Raw genomic sequence first — 15,613 nt, 5'->3', positions numbered from 1 at the left:
ATATTTAAATTATGATTTTATTATATTTTTATTGAATAAACAATTAAATTTTATCTTTTGTTGTTGGGTATTTTCGATTTTTAAAATTTAAAAAAGATTATAGTTTTTTTAAATAACAAGAGATGGGTTTTTCATATTATGGAAGCTCAACACATGTCTAAGGATGGTTTTCAGCTATTTTTAAAACTTAAATCTTGTTTTCGGCCCCTCTGTATCCCCTTTAAAGCAGAGCCCCTTTTAGTTAAAGGGACTGTAAACGTAAAAATTTCTTATCAGATTATTAAACTTAACAGTATTTCATTCACATTTTCTCAAAGTTAGATCAAAGCGGGCTCTCATTTCCTTAAAAAACGGCTTTTTCCTCCGATTTTTACTATGTCCAAGATTAGGGGAAAAAATTCCGTACTATATAAATATGCAGTTAATTGTCTGTTTTGCCTTCTATAGCTAAAACTAAACTTTTTGACATAGTTCTCTATTTTTCCTAACGGTTAAGCCTACTTTTAACCTTCCTTTAAACCAATGCAATGTATAGTTACTTAGAAATTGATAAAATAAGCAATATTTTTTATTGAAAACCAAATACAATAACAAAGCTAGAAACAGATTTTTAATTAGTATCCAAGTAACTTTAGCTGGCCCATCTCTCGCCCACCTTTAATTACAAAGAAGGTGTATCAACTTTTTTTTTATAGCTAGCCGGTTCTTTTAGTAAGTAGTAGATGTAAAATTTTTCATAGAATTCAGATATGCAATCGGTTTTTTTTGTAGACCTCTTATTTTTTAAGTAATTTAAGTTTTAAAAAAAAAATTAAGTCGATTTTAAGGTACTAAAATGCAACAAAAAAAAGAAAGAAAATGGCCATTATGAACAAAAATAGTAAGATCTTTAATTTGACACCTTACTTTTTCAATTCTGTCAGGTAATTATTGAAAAAATCGATTTTTTTAAACCCACGAGAATAAAAACTTTGAACTTAATTTTATTATTTAACAGGTAAAAAAATATGGGTTCATATATACCTTTAGAATCAGAAAAATATTACGAATTCATTGTAAGCAAAATTGAAAAAAAAAGTTTACAATATAGTATATAAACTACAATAAAAGGAATTATATGAAAATATCATATTATATTGTACAGGCAACGTCTTAATTCTTGAATTGAGTATAAAAATGGAAAGGGAATAAAGAGGGAGTAAAGAGGGGGTAAAAAAGGGAAGACTATAGTGTTGCCTGAACAAAAAATACAATTGGCCATTTGTTTAATTTTTTATTTTTTTACTTTTTTTCAATTTTGCTTACAATGGATTCGTAATATTTTTCTGATTCTAAAGGTATATATGAACCCATGTTTTTTATGTCTGTTTGAGAAAATATTTAGGTCTAAAGTTTTTATTAAACCGAGGTTAAAAAAATTGATTTTTTCAATAATTACTCAACAGAATTTTAAAAGTAAGGTGTCAAATTAGTACCTTAAAACCGACTTAATTATTTTTTTAAAAAACTTAAATTACTTAAAAAATAAGAGGTCTACAAAAAAACCGATTGCATATCTGAATTCTATGAAAAATTTTACATCTACTACTTACTAAAAGAACCGGTTAGCTATAAAAAAAAAGTTGATACACCTTCTTTGTAATTAACCCATTAGTGCCGAGCGCCACTTTTATGGGCCGATCGAGCTGTAAGTTTCAGGGAAGCTTTATAATGGTCAAAACGGAATTCGTATTTTTTTGTTTTGCTCTAGTGGCGTGCACAGGAAAGTTGCAAAAAAACCCGGTTCGGCTTGGCCATAAATACCAACCAGGCATTAACACCCGTTTTTGGTGCTTTCCCCCAGTTTTAAAACCCGGTTGACCTGTATAAACCCGGTTATTTTGACCAAAAATCGAAAAATGTAATTTTTGAACGCTAAAAGTGAGATGAACACTTTTTAGAACTTTGATATGATCCGTAATTGAAAACTACACAACCTCATGTAATCTAAAGAGCTACAAGTATAATACGAAGCGATTTATTTCAAATTTAGTGTTTCGGCTATAGGTGCCGCCGTTTCGGGTAAAAAAACCCGTTGCTCGAAGTTTTAAAAGACACACACTACAAAAAAAGAACATATAAAATTTGGGTGTTACATATCAGAAAACGATCATAAAACTATTGGGTGACACCTATAGAGATTACTAGGGTTATTATGGTGACTCAAACCCTTACTAATGACGTTAATTGTTATTTTTATTGGTTGAAAAGTTAAAACCGGGTAATAAAAACCAAAACCGAGCCGGGTTTTAAAATTTTCGGGTATGTATGGCCAAGCCGAACCGGGTCATAATAGGGCGTAAAAAAACGATAAAAAAATCATATAAAAAATAATAATTTGAATAAAACGAATTCACATATAGATGTACTTGTCAATAAACATTAGATTTCACGAAAAAAATCAGCGACTTTACTATAAAAACAAAAAAGTTAGAAGGGGTATTTTGAATTTCATGATTTTCAAATTTTGTTGAGCTATACAATAAAACGGAAGTAAGCTAAACTGCCTGCTCCAGAGGGAAATGAAAGCCAAGGTAGTAGAGGAGGGATTCATACTGAGAATGATGCAATTATGGAGCCGGAAACCGGTTTTTTTTCCATTTTTCGGAACCGGGTTTTAATGTCCGGTTCGGCACTAATGGGTTAATACAGGTGCAATATATCTTTATAAACAGTGTGATAAAAGTGTAAACTAATTCTCCAAAGTGGGTTATTTATTGTCCAACACGATAAAAAAGGATATTATAATTTCAAATAATCTATGAGATTCAACGCTTTGTAAACAGTGAGGCATGGGCGTCAAGGGGGGGGGGCAATGGGGCGATTATCCCCCCCCAAACGATTTTGGGGGTGCCGTAGGCACCCCAAAATTTTTTTTCATTTTACCCCCCCATTCAAAATTTACCCCTACCCTGGGGGTGCTGTAGGCAACCCCAACCATTTAGGAAGGGGTATTTACCCCCCCCCCAAACAATTTTGGAGGGTAAATACCCCCCCAAAATAAAAAATCTCTAATAAAAAAAAATTTTGCGCGCTTCGCGCGCATTTTTAATACTATATATTAAATAAAATTTCAATTACCTCCCCCAAAAATTTTACCCCGGAGGTAAATTTTGGGGGGGGGGGTAAACTAAATTTACCCTTGCCAACAGATTTCAGGGGGGGTAATTACCCCCCCAAGCAAATATTACCCCCGGGGTAAAAGTTTTGGGGGGATAAAAAAAATTTGCAGTGCGCTTTGCGCACCATTTTATCCCCCCCCACAAACACGAATTACCCCCCCCACAAAATAAAAAGCTTGGACGCCCCTGCAGTGAGGTATTTTTTTGTCAATAATAGAAAATTTTAAATAAATCTTTATTACTTAATTTCTACGTTATTACAGCATGAATTAACAATTTTATGTCATAAAATAAATGCTTAACAGTAAGTAAATAGTTTAAACATTTTTATAAAGAAAAACGTTCAGATTTTCCCTGTTTTTCCAGTTTTCCCTCCCAAAATACCGAAAAATCAAGGCTCAAATCCTTGATATTTTTGTTAATAGGACGTTTTTGGTTGATCAGTTTATTGAAAGGTGCTTAGAAAATGTTAAGATTTGATAATATAATGAGAAATTTTTACCTTTACACTCCCTTTAAGAACGCAACCGCTAAAAAATGACCTAAGATATTTATCTTAGAGATAGGAGTGCCTGCCCGTATATATAAACAAGGATGACAACATCTATAAAAGCGAAGCTCTGAAAGATATGACAGACGAACATTAACTTTTGTTGAGTGTCAGAACTGAATATACAAAATATGAAAAAAAAGGTTTGGCAAAATTATACGTAAATTTGTTGCAAAACTTCTTAAATACAGAATTCTGTTTATGGACATACTGACATTTTAATACTTGATTATAGAGATGCTTCGCTTATAATATTGTTCCTTATTTTGATAGGAATCAGTAATCAAAAAATCTGACCAATCGGATGATTTTATCACATAAAAAAATTTTATTAAAAAAGTAAAAAAATCAACATGTTTAAAATGGACGTACGGACATTCTGGTAACGATTATAGAGTTGCTACGCTTTCTAAATCGTACCAAACTACTACAGGAATCACCATGCAAAGTTTAAAATCGATAGAACAATTCTATCATGCCAAAATTAACGAATAAAAGCTAACTATCTCGGACGGACGGACAGACCGACCCTAATTTTAGAAAATCTTCGCTTTTAAACTGGGAATTCACCAAAAATTTAGAATTGAAGATACTTTCTAATTTTTCAAGGATCTTTAGGGAAAAGACAATGGACGATAAATTTCAAAAAAAAATCCAATGATGATTAAAGTTATTGCTTGTAGTATTTGGATACTGCTATTCGAGGCTTAAATCAAAAAATAAAATAACATAAAACCAGCCAGTAGTTATTAAAATCTTAAGCTTTTGACAAAATAAACCTTACTACTTTATATTATAGAATTGATATAGCGGTGTTTTTTAAGGACGGACAACTTTGCTAGCTATAGATTAGCTGTGCTTACCAAAAAAAATGACACAAGAAATTTATCTTAGAGATAGGAGTGACCGTTAAAAAGAAAAATCATTAAAAATTTCAAATATTAAAAAGATGGTTTAAAATTTTTAGGAATCTTAAGTGATATGACAATGGACAATAGATTATATACATCCCCAATGATGAATAAAATTGTTGGTTGTAAAATTTGGATATGCAGGACCCAAACAATCAAAATAGAAGTAATCAAATGTCACCTCCCACCCCGCTTACTAAAGTATATAGACATCCGGCTGTCCCTAGCCACTAGGAGAAGATATAAATAAACAATAATTTTTTTTTCAGTTTGGCTTCGAAACTAATTAATATCTGGTGGATTAGAACCGTTTCTCAGCAATACTGAGAAACCATGTATGGCATTGGATTATAGACAACTTCCCAAGAATAATAAAATAAAAACAAACATAATATTAATACCAGTTTTGTTAGCGCAAGCCTTCAGTTAATAAAACTGGTTTTATCTTATAATTGTTTATTATCCGCGGAAAGCTGTCAATAATAACTATGAAAAATACTGCCCAGTAGTGGTAAACGGAACTCTACTCATGAGTCGATATACTTTTTAGATTTTATTTTAAAAAAAAGATTTTTAATTAATAATTTCTGCTCTAAAATCGTTTTCTAATTATGCTTTTTACATTTTTAAATCTTTCTTGGCTATTCTCGATAATTATAAGTTTTTGCCAGCCATTGAAATTTGTAAACTTTTGCAGTAAGCAGCTAAATAAGTGCATTTGATTGTCCTTGTTTGAATAATGTTATAGTTTTGTTCCAGCTGAAAATCAGTTAAACAAAATAAAATGAATACTTGTAAGCAGGGTGGGGGGGAGGGGAAGGGACATTGGGCTGTTTATTACACTAATCCCCAAAGTTTAATATAAATGTTTTCTAATTTGTTGGCTTAGCAACTTTGAGGACTTAAAATAATTATGATTGGTTGGTTTGTCCAAACATTTTAACCACAAATTGTAATATACAGGGGGGTTAATTTTGTGAAACATCATTGGGAATGGGATGTACACAAATACATCTGCTATTGTCTTATCCCTTTATATTCCTAGTTTGTAAGGCATCTTCTTGTCAATTGGACATGTAAAAATTATCCTATCAATTTCAAACTTGGTAGGCGGATAATGGATATATTATAACTAAGATCTTACACTAAATTTTTATGTTCTCAAATAAGGTATAACTTGCAGTGGGCTATAAAATGATTCCTCCTTCTACTTTCTTTGCCCCATCCTCTTCCCTTCTAGTGGATGAACAAACTGACCAACAGTTTAATTCTATGTTAGAATGTTAAATTGAGGTGTCCGAAAAACTAAGCCGTGTAACCTCAATAGATCCATCTATTTTTAATTAGTTTCCTTTTGTTCCCACTTCTCCTCGCATCTCACATTTTTATGACGTCACACCGCTTATTTTTTCGGACACTTTGTAGAGCTTCTGCTAATTTGATGAATATTTATTTATCATGATAGCTACGTACATTCTACATCCATTATGCTGATAACTGAAACAGATAGCTAGAGCCTCTAGAAGCTGCGTCCCTAGCATCTAGAGGCTCTTTTTTTTGAAGGTTAAAAAATAGCCTAAATTCATCTAAGGACCTATAAGAAGCTTCACTGTAAAGGAGAACCTATCAGTTCAATGGTTAGCGAGATCCTTTACTAGAGACTAAAAACTTACTACTTTATATAATAGGATAGGATAAAAGTAATCAAAACAAAATTTACAAATCAACATTTTTTAAATTTATATACAATTTTGGCAATGCTATTTCTAAAAATTCTAACATGCCCAAAAAATTACGATAAGAAAATTCCAATACGAGCGGACGGACGGATATATGTATTTTTTAGAATTATAGAGTAGCTTTGCTCCTAGAAAATGAAAAAGGTAATTCACCAAAAAAGAAATGAAAACGATTCAATATAAGGATGACGTTTAGGATCTTTTATACCACTGGACTGACAAGGTTGTTCTTCTTAAGGAATATAGATACTTATCATTCAGCGACTATTGGGGGTTGGGACACCCTAACCACCCCCCCCCCCCTAGAATATCTAGACTATGACGTCAATGGTTTGCCTAATAAGCGGGGAGTGTGTGTGTATGTGAGTGTGTTGGTTAGCGTGCGTGTGTGTGTGAGTGTGTATGCAAGGATATAAAGTTAAACTTTCAAAATGAGAAATCATCAGTTCCTACATAGATTTCAACATGGAAGCATCTCTAAAAACTATGGTATTTATAATAATTTATTGAGTTTCTCCCAAAGTTTAGATATTCTAGGGGGGGGGGGTGGTTAGGTTGTCCCAACCCCCAATAATCGCTGAAGGATAAGTATCTATATTCCTTAAAAAGTACAACCTTTTGGGTACCAGTATAGTATAAAACTTTGGGTACCAGTATAAAATTTTGGGAACCAGAATAAAATTTGGGTACCAGTATAAAACTTGGGTACCAGTATAAAACTTGGGTACCAGTATATAACTTTGGGTACAAGTATAAATTTTTGGGTACCAGAGCTCGATCTTTAAATCGTTTATAGGTGATTTAAACCGGGGCGATTCATTTGGCGCACCATCAAATTATTAATATCAATCTTTAAATCGAATTTGCATGGGCGATTTGAATCGGGCAGTGGCGCGGTCCCGGCGCGGCAAGGCCACTCACCGAGTGGCATTGCCGGTTTAAATCGGGGTGATTTATTTAATAAATAAATATTTTTTTTTTAATTACTTTAATATTTTATTGCAAAACTATTGTGAAAACATTTTTATAGTTATTTTTAAAATAAATTATATATTAATGTTTTATATAAAATACCATGCTGACACGGAATTTTACATAAAATGCCTTACTGACACGGCTTATGTAATAAAGTTGTACTGGCGCGGATCGATATTTTATTGAGTGTCGCAAGCGATTTAACAACACCGCGCCGAAAATCTTTTAAATATCAATGTTTTATAGGCGCGCTGTGGCTAACCACCAGCGCACCTACAAATCACCTCTGAATCGCCCCGATTCAGCGCACTATAAAAACGATTTAAAGATCCAGCTCAGTATAAAACTTTGGGTACCAGTAAAAAACTTTGGGTACCAGTATAAAACTTTTGGTACCAGTATAAAATTATAAAAACATGATTTCATGCAAAGTGTAGTTTTATATGAAATGTACCTTTATGTCAAGTTTACTTTTATTTGAAGAGTACCTTTATGTTCAATGTATCTTTATGTCAAGTGTACCTTTATTTTAAATGTACCTTTATGTTAAATATACCTTTATGTGAAATGTTTTTTTATGGGAAATGTACCTTTATGTGAAATGTACCTTTATGTGAAATGTACCTTTATGTTAAATATACCTTTATATGAAACGTTTTTTTTTGTAAAATATATGTCAAATGTTTTTATGGGAAATGTACCTTTATGTCAAATGTACTTTTATGGCAAATGTACCTTTATGTCAAATGTACCTTTATGAGAAATGTACCTTTATGTGAAATGCACCTTTCTGTGAAATGTACCTTTGTGTGAAACGTTTATTTTTTGTGTAGTTTACCCATATGTAAAAAAAGAGGACTATCCACGAACAAGAGCACGTGATTCTAAGTACCTTCCAGCATTGATCCTGAGTATTTTCTTTCAGAATATAATAGTTCACCATTAATAATTAATATATTGACGAGAAAATTTATGTTTCACCACTTCAAGTTGAAGAAAAGTAAAAAAATGTTCAGGTTTTTTAGTCAAAATTCTATCAATCGTTTTGTTGAGTTCGGGGTGTCTTTAATTGTCCATGTTGTCAAATGAAAAAAATTAAAAAAAGTTAAAAGCACATTTACTATATCTCATATGTATGTTTAAATTAATGCTAGTATGGATTATTTTACAATCTATATAACACGAGAATTCGCATATATATCATCAAATATCCATTTTATTAAAAGAATTAGCTTCATAAAAGTTTTCAAAATCAATTAAAATACCTAAAAAAAATATGGTGAAACATAAATTTTCTCATCAATACATTAATGATATATGGTGACCTATTATATTCTGACAGAAAATACTTAGGATCAATGCTGGAAGGTACTTAGAATCATGTGCTCTCGTTCGTGGATAGTCCCCTTTATGTGAAGTATATCTTTATGCCAAATATACCTTTATGTAAAATGTTTTTATGTGAAATGTATCTTATGTGAAATGTATCTTTATGTGAAGTGTACCTTTATGTGAAATGTTACTTTATGTGAAATGTACCTTTATGCCAAGTGTACCTTTATGTGAAATGTACCTTTATGTCAAACGTACCTTTATGTGAAATGTAACTTTATGTAAAGTGTACCTTTATGACAAGCGTACCTTTATGCCAAATGTACCTTTATGTCAAATGTACCTTTATGTCAAATGTACCTTTATGTGAAGTGTACCCTTATGTCAAAAGTACCTTTATGTGAAGTGTACCTTAATGTGAAATGAGTTTATGTGAAAGGTTTTTATGTGAAGTGTACCTTTATGTGAAATGAATTTATGTCAAATGATACTTTATGTGAAATGTTTTATGTCAAATGAATTTATGTGAAGTGATTTTATGTCAAATATTACTGATCCGAAAAATTGACCCCCCCCCCAAAAAAAAAAAAAAAAGTTTCTTTTACCCTTTTCTTTTAAAACTATAATTCCTTCAATGAGAAATCACCCCATAAAAAAATGTGGAGGGGGGTTGAATAGAGGCTTCTAGGGGCGTAGACAGCTAATAGAAAGTAGAGAATTTATTAATTTCATATTTACAATAAACAAGATTCGTGTTTTCAACGAGCAGCTACTCTAAGATTTGTATTGTCTCTCGGTTTTATTTCAATATGAAAACAATACTTTGACCTTTAGAAGGTTGTGCTAGTGACAGACACACAGACAGATATCATGTTACTTTTATTTAAGGATTATTAATTGATTTTAGGTATTATTTGTTTGTCTTGGACTGGCAGCAAGCCTTGTGGCTGCAGGTTCATCTCCCACTACTGCAGATCAAGCTCATAGTATTGTCAAGAGAGCAGAGTAAGTAGAGGTAGATAGTCAGATGGAAAGATATATGAATAGCCAGATGGATAGATATATAGATAGCCAGATGGATAGATATATAGATAGCCAGATGGATAGATATATAGATAGCCAGATGGATAGATATATAGATAGCCAGATGGATAGATAGATAGATACACAGATGTAGAGATAGTCAGATGGATAGATACATAGATAGACAGCTGTATAGATAGACAGATATTTAGATAGAAAGATGGATAGATAGATAGTTATGTAGAGAGACAGATGAATAGATAGACAGATATGTAGACAGATGGACAGATAAACAGATGTATAGATAGATAGTTAGATAATCAGATAGATAGATACAGGCGCGTGCATATGTTTTTGGTGTGTGTAGGGAGGTGTGTTAGGGGGTGTATTATGAATCACAAGAGGGGTTTTATTTTAGTTCAGGGGCCGGGGATGTAATCACCACCCATAAATGTAAATATCCACTCTATAGATAATCAACATTCTTAAAATTCTTTAAAAAGTTCTTTGACTGGTGAATTAACTGGGGATGGAAACACCCCCCTTCTGCAGGTCTCCGGATGGATAGATAAGTGACTAGCGGCTATGCACCTAGAGGCTTATGGAGATTAGAAGGGAGGGGGGGTATTTTTCATGGGTTGATATATCCTGGGAGGGAGGAGGTACCCTCTCACTATAAATATCTTTAAACTTCTTATGGAATATAAGATTCACTGTAAACGAAAACCAGCTGTTAGCTACAGACAGACCGACAGACATTCTGTTACTTTTATACAATATTTTTTTTTAATTTAGGGACAGCAGCTTAAACTATTGTTTAGATAGTTTTGTCCAGAAACTCTGTTGCACATCCTACTACTATAATGGCGAGAATTCATACTGTCAGGAAAGTGCATATCCTGAACACAGGTCAGTTGCAGAGATCTAAAGGGACAAGACAATGATGATACACAAAATTACCTCTTTGTAGTGTAAAATTATTGGTTGAAACATTTTAACACTCAACTTAATAAACCAAACAATAAGTTTTCCCTTAAGTCCCAAAAGTTATAAGCCAACAAATAAGAAAATATTATTATAAAACTTTGGGGACTTGTGTAATAACAGTCCACTGTCCCCTCTCTCTCTCTCTTGGTTGGTTGTACATGTATTTTAGATATACTAGCGGCTAGAAGACTCTAGGGGCAATTGAGCATGGGGGGGGGGGTTCTAAGTTGAACCTCGACATTTGAATTTAGTTGGGTTTTTTTTTAGGGGGGGGGGGGGGTGTTTTTTCCATAGGCCATTCTCTTTATGAGGGTTGAGATAACCACCTACTAAATATAATAAATATATTACCTGGACATAAATCTAGAAGTTTTGTCAGCTACAGACAGATAGACACACATGGGGACAATCATCCTGTTACTTAAATAGAAAAACTCGCGGCTAATCTAAATAGGGAGAGAGACTAAAAATTACCACTCTAAAAAGGAGAACCATATCAGTACTATATTCATTGTCTAAAGTTGACTTATTTTAGGAGTAATTGTGGAAAATGTTGTTATATTGAAGAAAATGGAGAAACTAAATGTGTGTACACCGAGGAGTATAAAGACTACGTCAGAAAAGTGAATAGGTAATATATTTTCTCGTATTCATTCGAATCCAGTGGATAGGAACCGGTTCTCATCCATACGAAAAAACTAAGTCTAGCATCGTATTAAATCCAGCTTTCTACGAATATAAAAATGTACAATCATAAGATTAAAACTAGTTTTTTTAGCCCGTGCCTAATTTTATATCTGCGGAAAGCTGTTTATAACACAATGAATGAAATAACTATTTAAAGATTTAGCATCCTATGCAAATAACAGCCAAGTAAATTACAATTTCTAAATAAGAATCATTTGGTGTGTGTCTGTTTTTTCCTTGCAGATGTTTTTTTTTGTCTGTTGTCTTTATGCAGTAGTACATGAATAAATATGTTTGCCTGTAGGTAATACTAATGCTTAGGGTTGGCAATCCGGATTCGGAATCCGCCCAATTTTTGGCCAATTTTGGAATCCGGATCCGGAATCCGTTTTTTAATAGCGGATTCCAGATTCTTATTTGGTAGGCTAAAATTAGCGTCTTGAGTTTTTTCTTTCAACTCCTCCTCTTTGAGGGCAAAGATTTTCATCATTTTATATAATATCTTTTAAAATCTTGTTCGATTCTCGGAAGTGAATTATAGAGGACACCAAGAACATTGCTTTTTAGGACATATATAGCAATTAATTTTTTAAGAATTTTAAAAATCCTTTTAAATTATTGCTAGAATCCAGAATTCGAATCCGGAATCCGCCAAAAATAAGAATCCGGAATCCGCAAGGAATCCGCCACTTTTTTTGACGGATTCTTTAAAAATTCGGAATCCGAATCCGGCCCAAAAATTCGACGGATTGTTATCACTACTAATGCTGTTTATTTTTCAGTGCTGCTTCTGATCGTGGAAGTTCTGGTGGTGGTGGTGATGGTGTAGGCGCAGCCGTTGCTGGTCTTGCTGGTCTCGGTCTTCTCAAGGGACTATTATTCGCCCCTCTTTTGTTTGGACGTTAAAAATTTATTTGAAAATCTGCTTTGAAATTATAAATGTCCAAAATAAACCTTAGACTTCAAATGAAGCAAAACCCATCCCCTTATTTTTTCATTTAAATCTGACCCCAGAATAGCCCCTGTTGGGCTATTTTTTTCATTACCTAAATAAGCAATAAAAAAAATGGGTTTTAACAAAGACTGTTATTAAGATTAATACTATGTACCTTGCTTTTTTACATTCTGTATTTCAGTAACAACATTGTGATTCAATTTAAAATGTTTTATTTATGTATTTATTTAATGATAGAAAATAAATATATTTAAAACTTTAAATTTCGTATTATTATAAGTAGCCCAGCTATAATATACGTATGGTAGCTATGGTCAATTTTTTTTATATTCTGTTTGTAAGATAGGCATATGTCTTTTTGTAGGAATATTCCTTCTAAACAATCACGAACGAAGAATTTACTTACAAAACTACTGTTAGTGATTTTTTTCAACTGCCTAGCGACCAAATTAAATTTATATTTTTTACAAATGTTCTTTGTCCCATTCAAGACTTTTGTAACTTATAGAGGGCATGGAAAGCCACCTCCTATTTTCAATTGATTTTTAAAAGCGAAGCTTTTCTATATTCAGGGTCGGTCCATCCGTCCGTCCGTTACGGATAGCTTTTTTCGTTAATTTAGTCATGTTAGAATTGTCCTATCGATTTCAAAATTTGCATGATGATTCCTTTAGTAGTAAGGTACGATTTAGAAAGCGTAGCAACTCTATAATCACTACCAGAATGTCCGTACGTCCAATTTAAATATGTTGATTTTTTTACTTAATGTGATCTAATTATCCGATTGATCTGATTTTTGGTATACTGATTCCTGGGACAACAAGTACAATATTATAAGCAAAGCAACTCTATAATAAAATCCTAAAGATGTAAGTATGTCCATAAATATTATCATATATCAAGCAGTTTTTCAACAAATTTACTTACAATTTTGCTTCGACTCTTATACTTTTATATTATGTTTATTCAGTTCGTACACTATACAAGTGTGAATGTCCGTTTGTCCTACCGTTTCAGAGCTTCGCTTTTATGGATGTTGTCATCCTTGTTAACATAAGAGAGAGTGTAGATCTTCTATTGTCAAGAATCCATTTCAGGAAACCTCGTCAATAATTCCGTAGTGCGAGGCTGATGACACTTTGAAGTCAGCTCCAAAAACCAAGGATATAAGGGGAGCCAATCTCTCATTTATGTTAAAGTGCACCCAATAGACAACCAACTTTTTGATTGTTCGAACTTTGTTTGAAATTCCTAACTGTGCATAGTAATTTGTTGTTTCTTTTTTTAAGCCAAGGCATTACCATTACTCCAGGTATTAATATCGCGCATCTGAGAAAGCAGGGGCAGAAACCATTTCATTGTCTTTAGTTATGACGCGCTGTTGAGCCGAGATTTGAATCAAGCACCTTCCCGACGACGAGCGGATGAGCTTTCTTGTAGAGTAGCTCCTATTCTAATTACATGAATCTTTAAATGCTTAAGGTGGACGTTGAACTCAAACTTAATTTAATTATCAAAGAACAGCTGGACACCAGGGAGGAGGGAACATTAGGCTGTTTATTAAACTAGTCCCCAAAGTTTCATAATAACGTTTTCTTATTCGTTGGATTAACAAGTTTGGGGACTTTTCTTGAATTTTGATTGTCCACACGTGTCCTCACGTTTTAACCACTTATTGTAATCTTGTGAATCGTCATTGTTGAGGTGCATCCATTTATCGGCAATTGTCTTATCCCTATATATCCCTGGGTGGACACAGTATACTTTATTTAAAGCTTCTCTATAATTAGGGACAGTTCGTACGTCTGTTTACTCAAATTTGGTATGTGCTGCACAATATTTGTTCCATCATAAAAAGAAATAGAAACACTAACATATTTCTTAATAATAAGTAACATATAATTCCATTAATATAAGCAATGCATTTTTTGACGACATAATTTTCTTAAAGCTAGCTTATAATATATGTGGATGAAATGAAAAAATTATTACCATTTCTTACCAAAATGTGTACATTTTCTAACCAATAATATTGCAGAATTATTCATACACTGTGTTCTTATTGGTCCAGTTTTCAGAGTAGTAATCTAGATCTACTATATTTATTTTAAATAACCAACACTGCGTCATAACTAAATACGTTAAAAATGGTTCCTACTGCTGCTATGTCAGGGGCGCGACAAATATAATAAGAGTAGGAGGAATGCCTTGGCCCATAAGCAGGAGCAAATCATTACCATGCACAGTTAGGACCTATCAGACAAAGATCGTGCAACCAAAGAGTTGGTTGTCTGATGGATGTTTTAACCTAATATCCTTGGGTGTTAGAGTATCGCATCCCATTACATGCGAATGTTGCTTTGTATTCTCTAGATGATCACATAAATTTAAGGAGAATAATGCCCTTACGAGGTAATTGTAATATTTATTTTAAATACAATTTTACAAACAAAACACTTTGCTCCAATAAATTCTTACAAAACCTTAAAACTTAAAAAACATTAGTTGAATACAGCTGGTTAAAAAGTAAATGTTGTTATCTTTTTAGAAGCATAGCTACTCTAAGTAAAACTTTGTCTTTCTGTCCGTTCGTTGGGGGGGGGGATGTGATTTTCTTAAACGCTTTCTGAGGTAGTCAGCTCATTTTTCAGGGATCTAAAGGGATAGAACAATGGCCGATAAATTTGTGTACATCACCAATAAAGATACACAAAATTCTATTGAATACTATTAGAGGTTAAAACGTTTGGACACTCGTCTTAATGAACCAACAAATCAAAGTTGTTAAGCCAACGAATAAGAATATGTTCATTTAAGACTTTGGGGACTAGCGTATTTAAAAAAATAATGTCCTATCCCTCCCTTAAGCTCTTATAGGTTTAATTTCTGCACTATAAGTCACTTTGTTCGTCGGTCTATAATTCTATGTTTGAATTTATAATAAATTTATTGAAAATATAGGGCGGACAGTTTATCTTTTGTTTTTCTATTACATTTTCATTCTCAGGTTTGGTTAGGTTAGGTTAGGTTATAGTGGGTACAATGTAGTCCCGCAGGGGTTAGGCAAAGAAAATAAAACCTTATTTTTGTTTGTGTGTGTGTGTGTGTGTGTGTATGGGGGGGGGCCGGGGGTATTTTATGCATTGATGTCATACTTGTTTTTTTGTTATCTTTCAAAATAAATATGAGTATATAGTTGTACAGTATTGTTTTTATATATTTAGTTTGTTAAATAGCTTCTTAGTAACAGAATAACGTGAAAATTATCGTGTTCGTTTCTTTTGACGGCCTAA

At 32.8% G+C, this 15,613-nt stretch overlaps 1 protein-coding gene across 1 annotated transcript; it reads left to right on the top strand.

The window, feature by feature from the left end:
* The first annotated feature begins 6,757 nt into the window (after positions 1-6,757).
* Positions 6,758-12,583, top strand: LOC145305526 (uncharacterized). Its single transcript, XM_080147161.1, has 5 exons — positions 6,758-6,850; positions 9,576-9,673; positions 10,487-10,600; positions 11,214-11,309; positions 12,148-12,583. Exons 1-5 carry the CDS (start codon positions 6,827-6,829, stop codon positions 12,269-12,271), a joined length of 456 nt encoding a protein of 151 aa, XP_080003287.1. The 5' UTR covers positions 6,758-6,826; the 3' UTR covers positions 12,272-12,583.
* The last annotated feature ends 3,030 nt before the right edge of the window (positions 12,584-15,613 follow it).

The sequence above is a fragment of the Acartia tonsa genome, chromosome 14, assembly GCF_053477335.1.
Source record: "Acartia tonsa isolate MP-2025a chromosome 14, ASM5347733v1, whole genome shotgun sequence".
NCBI lineage: Eukaryota > Metazoa > Arthropoda > Copepoda > Calanoida > Acartiidae > Acartia > Acartia tonsa.
This window is presented reverse-complemented; position numbering and strand designations above follow the sequence as displayed.

Excerpts from the sequence above, each read along its gene's own strand:
- LOC145305526 (XM_080147161.1), top strand. The coding sequence starts at position 6,827 with ATGGAAGCATCTCTAAAAACTATG. Across the intron at positions 9,674-10,486 it reads AGTATTGTCAAGAGAGCAGA|GGACAGCAGCTTAAACTATT; the intron begins GTAAGTAGAGGT and ends TTTTTAATTTAG. Across the intron at positions 10,601-11,213 it reads AGTGCATATCCTGAACACAG|GAGTAATTGTGGAAAATGTT; the intron begins GTCAGTTGCAGA and ends GACTTATTTTAG.